This window comes from Herpailurus yagouaroundi, unplaced genomic scaffold, assembly GCF_014898765.1.
Source record: "Herpailurus yagouaroundi ecotype Mexico unplaced genomic scaffold, PumYag 222, whole genome shotgun sequence".
Lineage (NCBI taxonomy): Eukaryota > Metazoa > Chordata > Mammalia > Carnivora > Felidae > Herpailurus > Herpailurus yagouaroundi.
Window position 1 is genome coordinate 4,658,309 of NW_024412453.1, and position 16,620 is coordinate 4,674,928.

Consider the following 16,620-nt stretch of genomic DNA (forward strand, 5'->3'; position numbering starts at 1 on the left):
TTTATTTATTTATTTTGAGAGAGAGAGCGAGTAGGCACATGGGGAGGGGCAGAGAGACAGAGGGAGGGAGGGAATCCCAAGCAGGCTCCATGCCTTCAGCGCTGAACCTCAGGCAGTGCTCAATCCCACGAACTGTGGGATCATGACCTGAGCCGAAATGAAGAATCGGACGCTTAACTGACTGAGCCACCCAGGCACCCCTGTCATGACTGTTTTTTAACGCAGGAACATTCAGGAGACCCAGATGAAGTATTTATCTGAATGGGACCAGTGGAAACGGTATAGCAGCAAGTCTTGGAAGAGGTTCATAGGGAAGGCTCGCGAGATGACGACCCACCTGGAGCTGTGGCGGGACGACATTCGCAGCATAGAAGGTACCATGCCCCACACTCTGCGCACGGGCTCCGCGCTCCTTGGCAGGAGTCTCCCGTGCCCGGCGGAAAGTACAGCTTCGTTTTCTCTAACCTCTAGATGAAATTTAGCACTTCTTTCCATGATGAATGGGAGTAACAGCCCCAGTTAGGATTAGCAGAACTGTGTCTTTGTCAGCAGGAAAATCAGATATTTTCCTATCCCTTCCGGCTGTAATTGTCTTGGAACACCATTTATACTCATCACTACTTTGAAATTGTAGCAGTTAACCTGCAGGATCTGCCACTAGGTCTTGTTATTTAATGTGCTAATGAAGATGCTCCTATATTATTGTAGCACACGTTTGGTTTTTCATATTATAACCGGTTTTTAATATTATAACCATAGGTCTATTTGTATTTGGGGCGTTTAAAATATTATTCTGAAATAGGGTTCATTAGGCTTCACTGGACTGTCAAAGGTGCCCGTGGCCCTGAAAATACCAAGGATCCGTCCTTCCCCATATTGGGGGGAATTGGGCTGCAGGATTCCAACAGTCAGCTCTGGTTGCTCTAATCAGATACTATAGACAGGGTGGCCTCAACGACAGAAATTTATTTTTTTATAGTCTGGAGACTGGAAGTTCAAGACCAGGCTGCCTTCTCGCTGTGTCTTTACATGACCTCATCTTTGTGTGCTCTTGGGAAAAGAGGAGAGAGGGGGGTGGTGAGAGAGCTTCAGTTATGATGCCTCTTCTCGTAGCGTCACCAATCCCATCATGGGGCCCCACTCTTATAACTTCATCTAAACCCAAACACCTCCCAAAGACTCCACCTCGAAATACCATCAGATTAGGGCTTAGGGATTCAGCATATGAATTTCAGGGAGGGAGGAGACACAATTCATTCCATAGCAAGTATACAAAAAATTGCAAGTTGTGCCACAATATAAGATTAGGAAGAAACATTTCAACATTTGGGTGACATAGCAGGGCCAGGGAGAAAATACCTCTTAGGGTTACGTAGCCATAAAGCAAAAACAATTTACAAACAACTCCTCAAATCTGCTAAAGTGGGAATTTTGTAAAGTTTGTAGTGAATGTGGCAGGATGAATGGAAGAAATGCGGTCAATATTACTATTTTAAGACCTATAAAATACTCTTGGTAATTTATTCAATAAAATGCTTTTTAAAATTGTTCTATTGGGAGAATATAAACACAATCACAAGGGACTTCATAGGCTCACTTAAAACTTAACCATCTGGGGGGTGCCTGGGTGGCTCAGTCGGTTAAGCATCTGACTGCAGCTCAGGTCATTATCTCATGGTTCGTGTGTTCAAGACCCACATCGGGCTGGCTCTGTGCTGATGGAAATTCTGTGTCTCCCTCCCTCTCTGCCCCTCCCCTGCTCTCTCTCTCTTTTCCCCTCCTCCCCCCTTCAAAAATAAATAGACATTAAAAACAAACAAACTTAACCATTTAGCCGTACTTTTTTTGCGATCTAAGCACATCATGTTTGGAGCAAAATAATAAAAGCTGACCCCAGTTGAGCCTTTATTATCCAGTAGGTGTTGTGTTAAAGATTTCACTCATAACTAGCTTAGTTAATCCTCACAAGAACTTTTCATATAGGTATTTATCATTCGCATGGCTCTGATGGGTTAAAATACTTGGCCAGGTTCACTCAGCTAGGATGAGGCAGCCCCAGGATTTGAAGGATTTGATCCTGGCAGTCAAGCTTCCATGCCCAGCTTCCTTTCTGGTTTAGTGATGGCCTTTCTGGAGGTTTTCATTCAGAAAGGGGCTTGTGAGAATTCAGAAATGGGTTCATACAGTCATGGTCAGTTACAAAAGCACCTATTGCAATTCACGGGGGAAAGGGTAGCCTTTTTAGTAAGTGGTGCTGAGTCAATTAGATATTCATATAAGAAAAGATACTGAGTCCTACCACACACCATTGTCAAATAGCTAATTCAAGATGGAGTGTAGATTTACAAGTGAAAGAAGGAGAGCCTTAAAGCCAACAGCAGATACACAAAATGTTTCTTCCTCCCTCCCCCACCAAGTCCCTCAGCTTTCTGGCTGATTGGATGTATCGCGGGTAGTAGGTGTGGGTCGATGCTCCTGGTTGGTGATGTCTGGATTTCTTTTTTCCAGGGAAGTTTGGCACTGGGATTCAGTCCTATTTCTCCTTCTTGCGGTTTCTGGTGTTGCTGAACTTGGTGATCTTTCTGATTATCTTTTTGCTGGTTTTGCTCCCCGTCTTGCTCACCAAATACAACATCACCAACAGCACCTTTGTGCTCATTCCGTCCAAAGACACGGGTGAGTCTGAGGCATGGTTTGCTGTGAGAATGTTCTTGTCACTGTGTGCGTATCTACCACTTGGGAGGAGCACTGTGGGCTAGGAAAGTGGAATATTTAGCAAGCATGATATAACCTACTCCAATAACTTTATTTCGAGACTTTTATCTCTGATAATGGTGACACTCAGTTCCCACCAGTTATGTGCCAGATATTATAGCAAGTGCCGGACATGTATTTCTTTACTGAATGCTCAACAGGAAGTCACATCTTTTGGGCATTCTATTTATTCTAATGTGGAGGGTTTCTGTCATCCACAGACATTTATCGATTCCCTTCTTGATTCCTAGCTCTGTGCTAGGGGCCAGAAGTAGGGTGAGCTGAGTCAGTGCCAACTTATGTTAGAATTATAAAATGGGAGAACTGGAAATTAGCCTTGGAGGAACTGGTGCAACAATTTTTTTTTTTTTAGTAGCATTCACACCCATTGTGGAGCCCAATGCAGGGCTTTAAGTCCCCACCATGAGTTCCAGACCTGAGCTGAGATCAAGAGTCAGATGCTTAACTGACCATTAACTTTCTTCTTTTTAAAAAAATTTTTTTTTCAACCTTTATTTATTTTTGGGACAGAGAGAGTCAGAGCATGAACGGGGGAGGGGCAGAGAGAGAGGGAGACACAGAATCGGAAACAGGCTTCAGGCTCTGAGCCATCAGCCCAGAGCCTGACGCGGGGCTCGAACTCACGGACTGCGAGATCGTGACCTGGCTGAAGTCGGACGCTTAACCGACTGCGCCACCCAGGCGCCCCTAACTTTCTTCTTTTAACAAAGGGGAACTGAGGTTCAGAGAAGGGTTCAGAGATTCAGGGTTCAGAGGTTCAGAGATTGGGTTATTTTCCTCAATTTGTCACTCCCCTGTAATTGTGACTTTGTAGGGCATCCCACTGTGGCAGAGAATACTTTCTGCCCTGTTGGTATTCCAGTTGGCCATGTGACTTGTTTTGTCCAGAGGAATATTAGCTTGAAATGGTTTATGTGGTTGACGTGTCTATGAGAAGAGTCCTGGGGAGGGCCCATTGCCTCAGCCTGGGCCCCAGAATGAAGTGATATGGTGTAGACTTGAGCCCAACTGGAAGACTGGAGTCCGTCCTAGCTCAGCCTAAATCAGCTACATGAGCTCAAACTGTAGCTCCATGAATGAGAAAATATATATTTAGTATGTTTAGTAACTGAGGCTTTGAAGTTATTTGTTACATAGCAAAGGTAACTGATACAGAAAAAGTGAATTAGCTGTTCAAGGATAAGGTAGTTTCACTAAAATTAGTATTCAGATAATCTCTTGATCATTTGTACATATGTAAATATAGGTTGTTTTTATGAAGCTGCATGTTTATTTACACACCTGGAAAGATCTTTTAAAATTGGATGTGCTTACAATGGAATAACAATACATCAATCACATATTCCAAAACACGTGCAAACATGAACCCCAAAGCACAAAATACCAATATAAACAAAACACATGCTATAAGTAGACCCACATACATGTACAGAAACATGTACAGAAAAAGACACACATCCACAGATGTGTAGGAAGAATAGCGAGAGGGGAAAATGCTGCTGTACTTGGTGTATTGAGGTTTGGACTGCAGACAGAAAACCACAAGTTCATAAACACATCCACACATAATTATATGTGACATGTCTAAATATATATACATATGCATGCATATGTACACAAATTATGATAGACAAATTGTAGAGACTGTGAAACTATTTCCACTGACGTTCTTGTTTTTGTTTTTTCACAGATGTTCAATGCACAGTGTATCCAATAAGTAGTTCTGGACTCATTTACTTTTATAGTTATATCATAGACTTGCTCTCTGGCACTGTAAGTATTTCACATAATTCTGTATTTGGACCCTCGATATACTGCAAATAGGTTAATTTAAAATTTTTAAAAATGTTTATTTATTTTTGAGAGAGAGACAGAGACAGAGTATGTGCAGGGGGGGAAGCAGAGAGAGAAGGAGACACAGAATCGGAAGCAGGGTCCAGGCTCTGAGCTGTCGGCACAGAGCCCAGTGTGAGGCTCAAACCCACGAACCGTGAGATCATGACCTGAGCCGAAGTCAGACACGTAACTGACTGACCCCCCGAGGTGTCCCAAAAAATAGGTTAACTTAAAGATCAGTTTCCTGAGTATCTGTGGTGAGCCAAACACAAGAGTTGACCACCATCGGCAAGGATAATGTTCACCCACCTGCTGCTAGATTATACAGGAAATGGGCTTTGTCAGTTTCAGCCTTTGGCCTTTCCTTAGTCCCTGCCACCTTTGTATTGACCTATAGCAGAATACTGAGCTCTCCCACAGAAAGAAGTTTCAGTGAAAATAAACCCAAAGAGAATTTATTTAATTTCTCAGACATTGTAATACCTTACATTTTGGGGTCTTCAGCCACCCGGATGAAAGCCTGGACTCTTCCTCCCAGAAATTACACACAAAGACCTGAGTCACACACACGTTTGTACACATCCATACACATTCCCTGAAATCCGGAGTTGATTAATCCCAGGTTAACCCCCTGCTCTAAAGTGGAACTAATCTCCTCCTTGCTATAGTAGTTCCAAAGGGTTTTTATCTTCTTTCTTCTAAAAAAAAAAAAAAATGATTTTTTTGTGCGCTTCCATTTGTTTATCCCACTTTTTCCAGGAAATGAGATTGCAGCTATGGAAAATGGCCATCTCTGCCTTCTAGACCAGTTTTTCTCAGCCTCAGCACGACTGATATTTGAGAGCCATACTTCTTTGTTGTGGGGGCCGTCCTGTGCACTGTAGGAAGTACAGCGGTGTCCCTGGCCTCTACCTACTGGACGCCCGTAGCAGCCACAGTTGTGACAATCAAAAATGTCTCCGGACATTGCCAGATGTTTCCTGGGGGACAAAATTGCCTCTGGTTAGGAACCACTCCTTTAGAGGGGTGCCTGGCTGGTTCAAAATAGAGCCTGTGACTCTTGATCTCACGGTTGTGAGTTCTAGCCCCATGTGGGGCATGGAGCCTACTTAAAAAAAAAAAAAGAACCACTCCTTTAGATGCTTAAAAAATACAAACATATAGGGGCCCCTGGGTGGCTCAGTCGGTTAAGCGTCCGACTTCGGCTCAGGTCATGATCTCACGGTTTGTGAGTTCGAGCCCTGCGTCGGGCTCTGTGCTGCCAGCTCAGAGCCTGGAGCCTGCTTCGGATTCTGTGTTTCCCTCTCTCTCTACCCTCTGCCGTGTGCACTCTGCCTCTCGCATTATCTCAAAAATAAATAAACATTTAAAAAAAATAAAAAATACAAATATATAAAAAGTCTTTCTGAAAGTTACTAGTCTTCATTTTATTTATTTATTTTTATTTTATTTTTTAAATAGACTCCATGCCCAGCATGGAACCCAGCCCAGGGCTTGAAATCACGACCCTGAGATCAAGACTCAGGTCTGATCAAGAGTCAGACACTTAACCAACTAAGCCACCCAGGTGCCCCTGAAAGTTACTTCTGCTTTACCGAATGTGCAAAGCTTTGAATTTGTCCATTGCATTTGATTTCGAAAAAGTGGTTTTTACATCTCTGAGCTTATGTTTTTCTCACAGCAATTGAGAGGAATTATCAGACACGTGTTAAAATGTCCACTATGCAAAAGAAGAAACAGAAGCTGTATAAAATATGCAAGGGGGAAAGAAATTCAGTGAGTAACTCAAGGTCGCTAATGATAGCAAAGTGGGACCAAATTCCCAGAACTGCTGTTAGGCCCCTTTCTGTAAATTACATTCCACAAGAAAAGTTTCTTTTTATAGATCTCCACACACCATAACCTTTTCCTTATAGGAGAAATTATAGGAGCCTTAGATGCACTTGATCATAAATGTTTAGCATACCATGATAAAAGGAGAGATGGCCAGAGAGGTTAAACAATGGCTTGTCTTTGCTGAAAACAGTTGAGCTCATGACCACATCAGATAAATCTTTTTCCAGGCCCACTGGATCTTGGCCCTATAATGTTACATTATTTTTTTTTTTTAAATTTTTTTTTCAACGTTTTTTATTTATTTTTGGGACAGAGAGAGACAGAGCATGAATGGGGGAGGGGCAGAGAGAGAGGGAGACACAGAATCGGAAACAGGCTCCAGGCTCCAAGCCATCAGCCCAGAGCCTGACGCGGGGCTCGAACTCACGGACCGCGAGATCGTGACCTGGCTGAAGTCGGACGCTTAACCGACTGCGCCACCCAGGCGCCCTAATGTTACATTATTTTGAAGGGGAGATACTGATGACAGACAGCCCTGATACCGACCTGGGCCAATGAAAACAGGTTTCGTGTAGTTGGGCAAGTTTTTGTAGCCTGTGTACCCAGCCTTCAGAAGAATTAAAGATAGAATCTTCTGTTTCTATGTTTTTATTTCTAATAAAAATTGACTTAAAGGAAGCCATGATCTCGTGGTTCGTGAGTTCAAGCCCTGTATCAGACTAGAAGCAGAACCTGCTTGGGATTCTCTCTCTCTGCCCTTCACTCGCTCTCAAAATAAATAAATACATGTAAACATGTATTTAAATACTCAATATAACAATATATGGTTATCATAAAAAATACAAAATTTATAGAGTAAAAAGTGAAAGTACCTCTCCCCAGAGGCCACCTAACCTTTAACACTGGTTCATAGCCTTCTTGACCTTTCTCGTGACCTTCTGGTTCACAGCTTTTTTGACTTTACTCCTAACCTTACTTTATATGGTCTTACTTCATATTTTATAATACGGGTTTTTCATGGTCCAGACAGCCTTCTATTGCTTCCATATTCCTCCTTTATAAATGATACTATACTGAACATCTATGTACCTTGTATACTATTCCTGCTTTCTGTATATATTCCCTTTCCACTCTCCTACAGTTTTCCTGCTGTCAGAGGAGAAGAGTGAGGTGTTTGGTTATTCCCACCCTGAGTAGTCTGGGGGCTTTTCTACGCTATATTTTCACATAGGGCGCCTTTGGGGTTTTTGTTTTGTTTTGTTTTGGTTTGGTTTGGTTTGGTTTTGGTCTTGTTTGGTTTTGGTGAGAGCTTTATTGAGATATAGTTCATGTATCATATAGTCCATTTAAAGTGCACAATTCCATGGTTTTTTTCTGTGCCATCATTGCCAATCTTAGAACACTTTCATCACCTCAAAAAGAAATGTTGTGCCCTTCAAGTATCACCTACCAATCCTAACCAGCCCTGAGCAACCATTAATCTACCTTTGTGTACAAAATGCTCATTCCTGACATTTCATATACATGGAATCATACAATAGGTGGTTGTTTTTTGTTTTTTGTGGTTTTTTTTTGTCTCTGGCTTCTTTCATTTAGAGGGTTTTTAAAGGTTCACCCATGTTGTGCCATTTCTCAGTCTTGTTCCATTGGAACAAGATTCCAGTTGTGTAGATTCCATTAATAAGATTCCATTGTGTAGATACACCACATTTTGTTTATCCATTCACAGTGGACAGTTGGATTGTTTACAACTAGCGATTCCACACCTATACCTAGGAGTGAAATCACTGGGTCAAATGGTAACCCTGTGTTTAACTTGTTGAGGAACTGCCAGACTTTTCCAAAGCAGCTGCACCATTTTCCATTCTCACCTGTAATGTTTGAGGATTCTGATGTCTCCACATTCTTATCAACACTTGCTATTTACTGACTTTTTGATTATAGCCACCCCAGTTTGTGTGAAAGTGGAACCTCTTTGTGATTTTGATTTGCATTTCCCTAATGACTAATGGTGTTGAGCATCTTTTCATGTGCTTATTGACCATTGTGTATCTTCTTTGAATAAATGTGTATTTGGATCCTCCTTCCATTTTTAATTGGATTCTGTCTTTTTATTGTTGAGCTATAAGAGTTCTTTTTTTTTCTTTTAAGATTTTCTTTTTAAGCAATCTCTACACCTAACGTGGAACTCGAACTCACAACCCTGAGATCAAGAGTCTCATGCTTTATCACCTAACCAGCCAGGATCCCCAGGGATTCTTTATATATTCTAGATATAAGGTCCTTATCAGACACATGGTTTACAAGTATTTGCTTTTATTCTCTGGATTGTGTTTTCACTTTCTTGATAGTATCCTTTGAAGCATAAAAGTTTTTAATTTTGATGAAGTCCAATTTATTTTTTCTTTTATTGCTTGTGCTTTTGGTGTCATACTTAAGAATTCGTGGACAAATTCAAGGTCATGGAGACTTTAGTCCTCTATTTTCCTGTAAGAGTTTTCTAGTTTGGGCTCTTGCATTTAAGTTTTTGATCCATAAGTTAATTTTTATATATAGGGTAATGCAGGGGTTCAACTTCTTTTTCTTTTCTTTCTTTTGCATCTGCTACCCAGCTGTCTTAGTACCATTCTTGAAAAAACCATTCTTTCCCTTTATCAAAAATCAATTCAGGGGCGCCTGGGTGGCGCAGTCGGTTAAGCGTCCGACTTCAGCCAGGTCACGATCTCGCGGTCCGGGAGTTCGAGCCCCGCGTCGGGCTCTGGGCTGATGGCTCGGAGCCTGGAGCCCGTTTCCGATTCTGTGTCTCCCTCTCTCTCTGCCCCTCCCCCGTTCATCCTCTGTCTCTCTCTGTCCCAAAAATAAATAAACGTTGAAAAAAAAATTAAAAAAAAAAAAAAAGAAAAGAAAAAAAATCATCATAGATGTATTTGCCTCAATTCTATTCCATTCATCTATGTCTATTTTTATATTACTACCACAATGTATTGATGAGTGTTGTTTTATAGTAAGTGAAATTGGGATGTGTGAGTCTTCCAACTTTATTATTCTTTTTCAAGATTGTTTTGGCTATTCTGGGCCCCTTACAATTCAATGTGAATTTTAGGATTAGCTGGTAAATTACTGCAAAGAAGCCACCAGGGATTCTGATACAGATGTGCTGAATCTGTAGATCACTTTGGAGATTGCCATTATTCTCCTGATCCATGAACATGGGATGTTTTCCACTTATTTAGATGTTTAATTTTTCTTAACAATGTTTGATAGTGTTAAGAATGTAAGAAAGAAAGAAAGAAAGAAAGAGAAAGAAGGAAAGAAAGAAGGAAAGAAAAGGAGGGGGGTGCCTGAGTGCCTCAGTCAGTTAAGCGTCCAACTTTGGCTCAGGTCATGATCTCACGACTCATGGGTTGGAGCCCCATGTTGGGCTCTGTGCTGACAGCTCAGAGCCTGGAGCCTGCTTTGGATTCTGTGTCTGTCTCTCTCCGTCCCTCCCACACTCATGTTCTGCTTTCTCTCTCTCTCTCTCTCTCAAAAATAAACATTAAAAAAAAAAAAAAGACTGTGCGATTTACACTTCATGTTTTAAATCTATACCTAAGTATGTTATTCTTTTTGCACATGGAATTGTTTTCTTAATTTCATTCTTGGATCATACATCTCTGTATTTTTAATGCTTGGGTTTTATCCGTGCTTTGTTCCCCAAACACTAACCAAACATGCCTTATGATTCTGGCATTGTTCTGGTGTCTGGGAATTCAGGGATGAACAATGACACTGGAATGTGAGTTTCTTGAGGCAGAGACTGGTCTCCTGTTCCCTGAAGTGAATTCACCAGTCTGACCTCATGCCCTTGGTTTTGTTTCAGGGTTTTTTGGAGGAGACCTGCCTCTTTTATGGACATTACACCATTGATGGGGTGAAATTTCAGAACTTCACCTATGATCTGCCCCTGGCTTATTTGTTAAGCACGATTGCCTACCTGGCCCTGAGTCTTCTTTGGATAGTGAAAAGGTAAAATTTATCTCTTCATTGTGTTCTTTTTGCATTACCTTTGATGGCTGGGGTTTATTGGAGGTCTGTGGACTCTTGGAGCCATTGCCCAAAGGATGAGCAGAGGCCAGGAGTAGGATTTGGGAAGAAAGGTCCATGAGTCTTTTGCAGGCTGGGGAGGCCTGGAGGAAATGGAAGCAAAATTTGGGAGCTGGAGCAGAAGCCTGGGGTGCTTCAGTCAGTCATAATTACACACATTGGCCAGCACCATAATGTAACCTTACCTTGGATCTGGTGTGGATGCTAATCAGGTCTCTACTGGGTTGCAAGTGTTAGAGACCCTACTCTGATTAACTGCGGTAAAGGGGAACTGAGTGGCTCAGCGAACCAAGGTAGGGAGGAAGCTCCAAATTATAGGAGGTAAAGATATAGGTATGTCTTCTAAACAACCAAAAGCAAGGGCTCCTTCCTCTCTGATTCTCCTGGTGGCAGCTTCCTTACATAGACTCTCAGTCACAGGTTCAGAAATCCTTTTGAAGAGACTCATTGATTCTGCTTCATTCAGGTATCCAAACCCGACCCTTCAACTAAGGTCAGCAGGTCAAGGTCATAGGAGAACGTCTCATTTTCCATGGTAGACCAATGGTTCAGTGGGAGATGCCAATTCCCAAGACATGAATAGCAAGGAATATTAATTACTTTAATTACTAACAAACGACTGTCCTAAAAAGTACCAACAGCCAAACAATAGGAGTTGTATATCTTTCTTACATGAAGTTCTGAATAGAGACACAGGTTACTGTGGTAGACTCCTTCTCAGTCATTCTGGGATTCAAGTTTGCCAAACTTCAGCCATTTTCAGCATTGGCTAAAAAGGCAGGAAGGGAAAACAAACGTGGAGGAGTATCACATGGGAGGTGTTTATAGGCTAGGCCTGGAAGTGATGCACATCGTTCACATTCCATTAGTTATAGACCAAAGATAACTGTGGGGGAGGCTGGGAGATGTCCCTGGCTGGCAGCTGTTTTCTAGCACTAATATAATACTATAGGAGAACCGCAAGTTTTTTTTTTTTTAATTTTTTTTTTTAACGTTTATTTATTTTTGAGACAGAGAGAGACAGAGCATGAATGGGGGAGGGTCACAGAGAGAGGGAGACACAGAATCTGAAACAGGCTCCAGGCTCTGAGCTGTCAGCACAGAGCCCGACGTGGGGCTCGAACCCACGGACCGTGAGATCATGACCTGAGCCGAAGTCAGACGCTTAACCGACCGAGCCACCCAGGCGCCCCAGAACCGCAAGTTTTTAATGGACAGCTTGCTCGCTCTGCCCCAACGATGTTGGTCGGCAGGCAAGGTTATGGGTGGGCACCTCTCTTACCCGCTTCACTGTCTACATGAGAGCATAGGTGCTATAAGCCATGGGGCTCTGAAGCTCCTTATCACAGGCATAGAAGGGACCAGGATGTTGAGGACTGAGTTGCCCTCCACAGAGACTAGGATTTATCACCACAGAAAAAGCCCCAGAGACTAGCTGGGCACTCATATCCTGTGTTGGCATCTATGAGATGAAAATTAAGTGCTGTGTGTCCATCGCCCACTCAAATGGGCAGCATACTGATGCAAAAAAGCAGTGGCTCGTTTTGAGAGCAGAGAGATGCATGGTAGAGAAATGTTAGTTGATTGGGGTCTGGCTTTGCTACTCTATGATTATGGCAGGAACAGATCCAAGTTTTATGGGCCTGCGGTTTAGACAGTTTGGAGGGGCCCTCTTTAAGATGAAGAATACAAAAAGGTCTTGTGTAAAGTCTGAAAAAATAAACACAACAGGGCCATATGAACACATTGCTGGAGGCTCTCCCAGGACCTTGGAAGGAGTCCTGGAGAAGATTTAAGCTTTATTAGCCGAATAGTGACTCCACCTTCAGACCTTGCCCAAGCTCCTCACCTCAGGGCTCTGATTGCTTCCTGAGGAAGACTGGAGGGAGGCCTGGGTGTGATGTCATGGGGAAAGTCTATCCCAGGAGGAGGAAGTGCTATTAACAGCAAAGAGCCTGGACTTCGGGGTCCAGAGACCAAGGTTCAAACACCCCTTCACCTCTGTGAGCCTCATTTTCTTCCCCTGTGAAATGGAAGATTAACTGAAACAAGGCAGGTAAAGGACTTAGTACTGGCACCTTCCAGACATTTATTGAATTAAAATTACCATCGTTGTCACCGTCAAATTAGCCCCAGTTCTTGCCCTCACTCTCTGGATCTAGGGAAATAATTTTTCCCATCTCTGTATCTCTGCTTTCTCATCTGTAAAATGTAGTTTTGGTCTAAATCATAGGGTTTCAACTGGGATAGGACCTCAGAATCCCCATGGAGCTTGCTAAAATAACGTATTTCTGGACCCCACGTGGGATCTCCTGAATTAGGAATCTCAGAGTGTGAGGCCTCCTGGGCGTCTGCATTTTGGAAGAGCACCCCAGGTGGTTCTGATATACAATTTTTGCTGTGACCTTTTGGCAGAATGACTGATAACTGTAATTTCCTTATACTTCAGCTGTCTTTACAACTCACTAGCAAATCCTAAAAATATCCTGTTGCCTCTACACAGTCTGTGGCATTCGATGTTTTCGTATCATCAAAGGCTGGGGTGTATTTTTTCCAGGAAGGCATTTGAATGAATTAAAATTGTGAAATGTGCCACCAGGTGGCATCTGACCTAAATAGGTGCTCACTAAATATTTGGCTATTTTACCATTTAAGTCATTTATACATTGATTTATCCATCAATTATATTTGGTCATATTATGGTCCAGGCATTCCAGATATAAAAATGGCCAGATAGCCAGGGTACTTGCCCTCAAGGAATTTAAAATTTAGTCAGGTTGGGGTGCCTGTGTGGCTCAGTCAGTTAAGCGTCCGACTTTGGCTCAGGTCATGATCTCGTGGTTTGTGAGTTCAAGCTCCAGATTGGGCTCTCTGCTCTCAGCACAGAGCCCGCTTCAGATTCTGTCTCCCTCTCTCTCTGCCCCTCCCCTGCTCATGCTGTCTCTCTCAAAAAATAAGTAAACATTAAAATTTTTTTTAATTGAGTCAGGTTAAGGGGCTGCAAGATGATTGCAGATTAGGTTCATTGCCTTGAAGAAAATAGACTAATTTGAAGTGGGGGTCACAACTTTAGATGGGGCAGTGAGGAATCTTTGCAAGGGATATTTGAGCTGAAACCTGAAGGATGCAAAAGGAGCAGCCTTGGGAAGAGGCAGGGGAAGAACTGTCCCAAGAGTGGGTAGAGGGTCCTGTAAGTACAAAGGCCCTGGGGCCGGAGAAATTTGTGTGTTTATAGAAAGGAAACAAAGCCATGGTAGTTACAGCAGAATGGCCGTATGGGAGGTAGGATGGCACAGTGCAGGATCTCGAGGCTGTGTTAAAGAGTTTAGATTTATTCCAGCTGTGAGAAAAGCCACTGGGCAGATGACATAATTGTCAACAAGCTACCTGTTTAACTGCCACTCATATTTAGAATGGTCCAGAACGTGTCCATGTCAAAATGAGTGGAAAATGCAGCCATGCATTTTTTTTTAAATTGTAAACAAAGGCAATCGGTGGGCCTGTATGCTGTTCTTCAAAGAAGGGGAATCATGTCTTGGGCTCAGGTCAGTGGAAGGGTTCAAAATCAACCTGATCCGGAGCGAGGAGCACTTTCAGAGTTACTGCAACAAGATCTTTGCTGGCTGGGACTTCTGCATCACCAACCGTAGCATGGCGGACCTGAAGCACAGCAGCCTGCGGTATGAGCTCCGGGTGAGTGCTGCTGGCTTTTCCCTGGGCGGGTTCCTTGCCAGCAAAGTCGCGCCTTGGAGAGCGGGGGTTGTAGCTTGCAGAGCAGCTGGGTCGGGGCCAGGCTGTCTTCAGTACTCAGCAGGTTTCCCCAGTGTTGGTTTCAAGAGCTTTCCACGGAGGGTGCCCCTGGGTGGTTCAGTCGGGTAAGTGTTCGACTTCCGCTCAGGTCATGATTTCATAGTGTGTGAGTTCAAGCCCCACATCGGACTCTGCATTGGTAGTGCAGAGCCTGCTTGGGATTCTCTCTGTCTCTCTCTCTGTCTCTCTGCCCCTTCCCCACTTGTGCTCTGTCTCAAAATTAATAAATAAACTTAAAAAAAAAAAAAAAAGAGCTTTCCACAGAGATCCCCTTACCCTACGCATGGAGCTGATGGACTGGGGATTGGAGGAGATGTGGGGACATGATGGTGGGTGGGAGGGGAGAGTATCTTCCCTCCTTCCCCACCACCTCATGCTGTTATTTTTCACCTGTTGAGAATCTGTCATGCATCACTTATACCAGGAGAAGCAACTAAGGGGGGAGGCCACAACGATAAGGTGGAGTGGAGAATACAAAAAAGTACAAACGAATTTCAAGATTCATAAGGGGAGAAAGAGGAACAAATAGTATCTTGACCAAACCTACCAAAAAAAAAGAGGAGGGGACAATTATATCAAAACCATAATAGGGGCGCCTGGGTGGCGCAGTCGGTTAAGCGTCCGACTTCAGCCAGGTCACGATCTCGCGGTCCGTGAGTTCGAGCCCCGCGTCGGGCTCTGGGCTGATAGCTCAGAGCCTGGAGCCTGTTTCCGATTCTGTGTCTCCCTCTCTCTCTGCCCCTCCCCCGTTCATGCTATGTCTCTCTGTCCCAAAAATAAATAAACGTTGAAAAAAAAAATTTTCTTAAAAACCATAATAAAGTAAGATGGAAGGAATCAAATTAAATGTATTATCTGTTTAAATTTTTTTTTTTCAACGTTTATTTATTTTTGGGACAGAGAGAGACAGAGCATGAACGGGGGAGGGGCAGAGAGAGAGGGAGACACAGAATCGGAAACAGGCTCCAGGCTCTGAGCCATCAGCCCAGAGCCTGACGCGGGGCTCGAACTCACGGACCGCGAGATCGTGACCTGGCTGAAGTCGGACGCTTAACCGACTGCGCCACCCAGGCGCCCCAAAATGTATTATCTGTTTAAAGAAACGGCACAGGGTACCTGGCTGGCTCAGTCAAGTAAGCGTCCAACTTCGGCTCAGGTCGTGATCTTGCAGTTCATGAGTTCAGCCCCACATCAGGCTTGTTGCTGTCAGTCTGTCAGCACAGAGCCTGCCTTGGATCCTTTGCCCTCCTCTCTTTCTGCCCCTCCCCCGCTCACGCTCCCTCCCTCCCTCCCTCTCCCTCTCTCTCTGTCTTTCAAAAAATAAATAAAACATTAAAAAAAATTTAAAGGAATGGCACATACTGCATGTAAGTAATGTCACGAATAGGTTATGCTTCCGTTTTCACATTTATTGTGGAGTCTAACTGTTGCCTTAAATAGGAGGCTCTACCTTGACTTAGGTCTTTAGTAGACACGAAGACTAGTTGAGCTTGGTCTGGGAGGATACCTGGGGGGAGATGAATGCTTAAGGAAGGTCTTATAGATGGCTGGATAGGGCACGACGGTGAATCACATGTTCAACCCCTGAATATCGCTTCACCTAGTGCTCACAGATGAGTTTTCTTTGGCCCTCAGGCAGATCTGGAGGAAGAAAGAATACGGCAGAAGATAGCAGAGAGGACCTCGGAAGAAACAATACGGATTTACTCTTTGAGACTGTTTTTGAACTGCATTGTTCTGGCTGTTTTAGCTGCATGCTTTTATGCAATTTATAGAGCAACGATATTCTCACAAGAGCACATGAAAAAAGTGAGTACTCTGTGAAAGTCAGTTTAACTTTTGCTTTGGCTGGACATTTTGTAGGCCAAGTGCATTGTCTGAAGTGGATATAAATTTGGCTGATATGACAGAGAACTGGAAAATCAGAGGTGACCAATTTCCACTTTGATTTTGTTTTATTTATTTATGTATTGTTTTAAAAGTAGGCTTCACTCCCAGTGGGGAGCCCATTGTGGCGCTTGAACTCACAACCCTGAAATCAAGACCTGAGCCGAGATCAAAAGTTGGACACTAAACTGACTGAGCCGCCCAGGAGCCCACAATTTCCACTTTTAATAAAAATACAAAAGCATCCAAAAAGAGTGTTTGGAATTCCTCCTGGAATCCACAGGATTCAAAATTCAGGCTTGCCTGCCTAGATTTAATCGCCAACTCCACTACTTACTAGCTGGGGCCCCACTTTACCTAAAATAGCAGTTGTTTTAGGGACGCCTGGAT

General features: G+C 43.3%; 1 protein-coding gene across 3 annotated transcripts in view; it reads left to right on the forward strand.

Moving 5' to 3' along the window:
- TMC7 (transmembrane channel like 7) overlaps window positions 1–16,620 on the forward strand; it is a 55,897-nt gene that overhangs the window by 19,276 nt on the left and 20,001 nt on the right. For all 3 annotated transcript variants that reach the window (XM_040458930.1, XM_040458931.1, XM_040458929.1), the window contains exons 3-8: window positions 226–374; window positions 2,509–2,676; window positions 4,466–4,548; window positions 10,310–10,455; window positions 14,079–14,226; window positions 15,979–16,152. In XM_040458930.1, coding sequence (XP_040314864.1) covers window positions 226–374; window positions 2,509–2,676; window positions 4,466–4,548; window positions 10,310–10,455; window positions 14,079–14,226; window positions 15,979–16,152 — 868 coding nt within the window. The remainder of the gene's footprint in view (window positions 1–225; window positions 375–2,508; window positions 2,677–4,465; window positions 4,549–10,309; window positions 10,456–14,078; window positions 14,227–15,978; window positions 16,153–16,620) is intronic.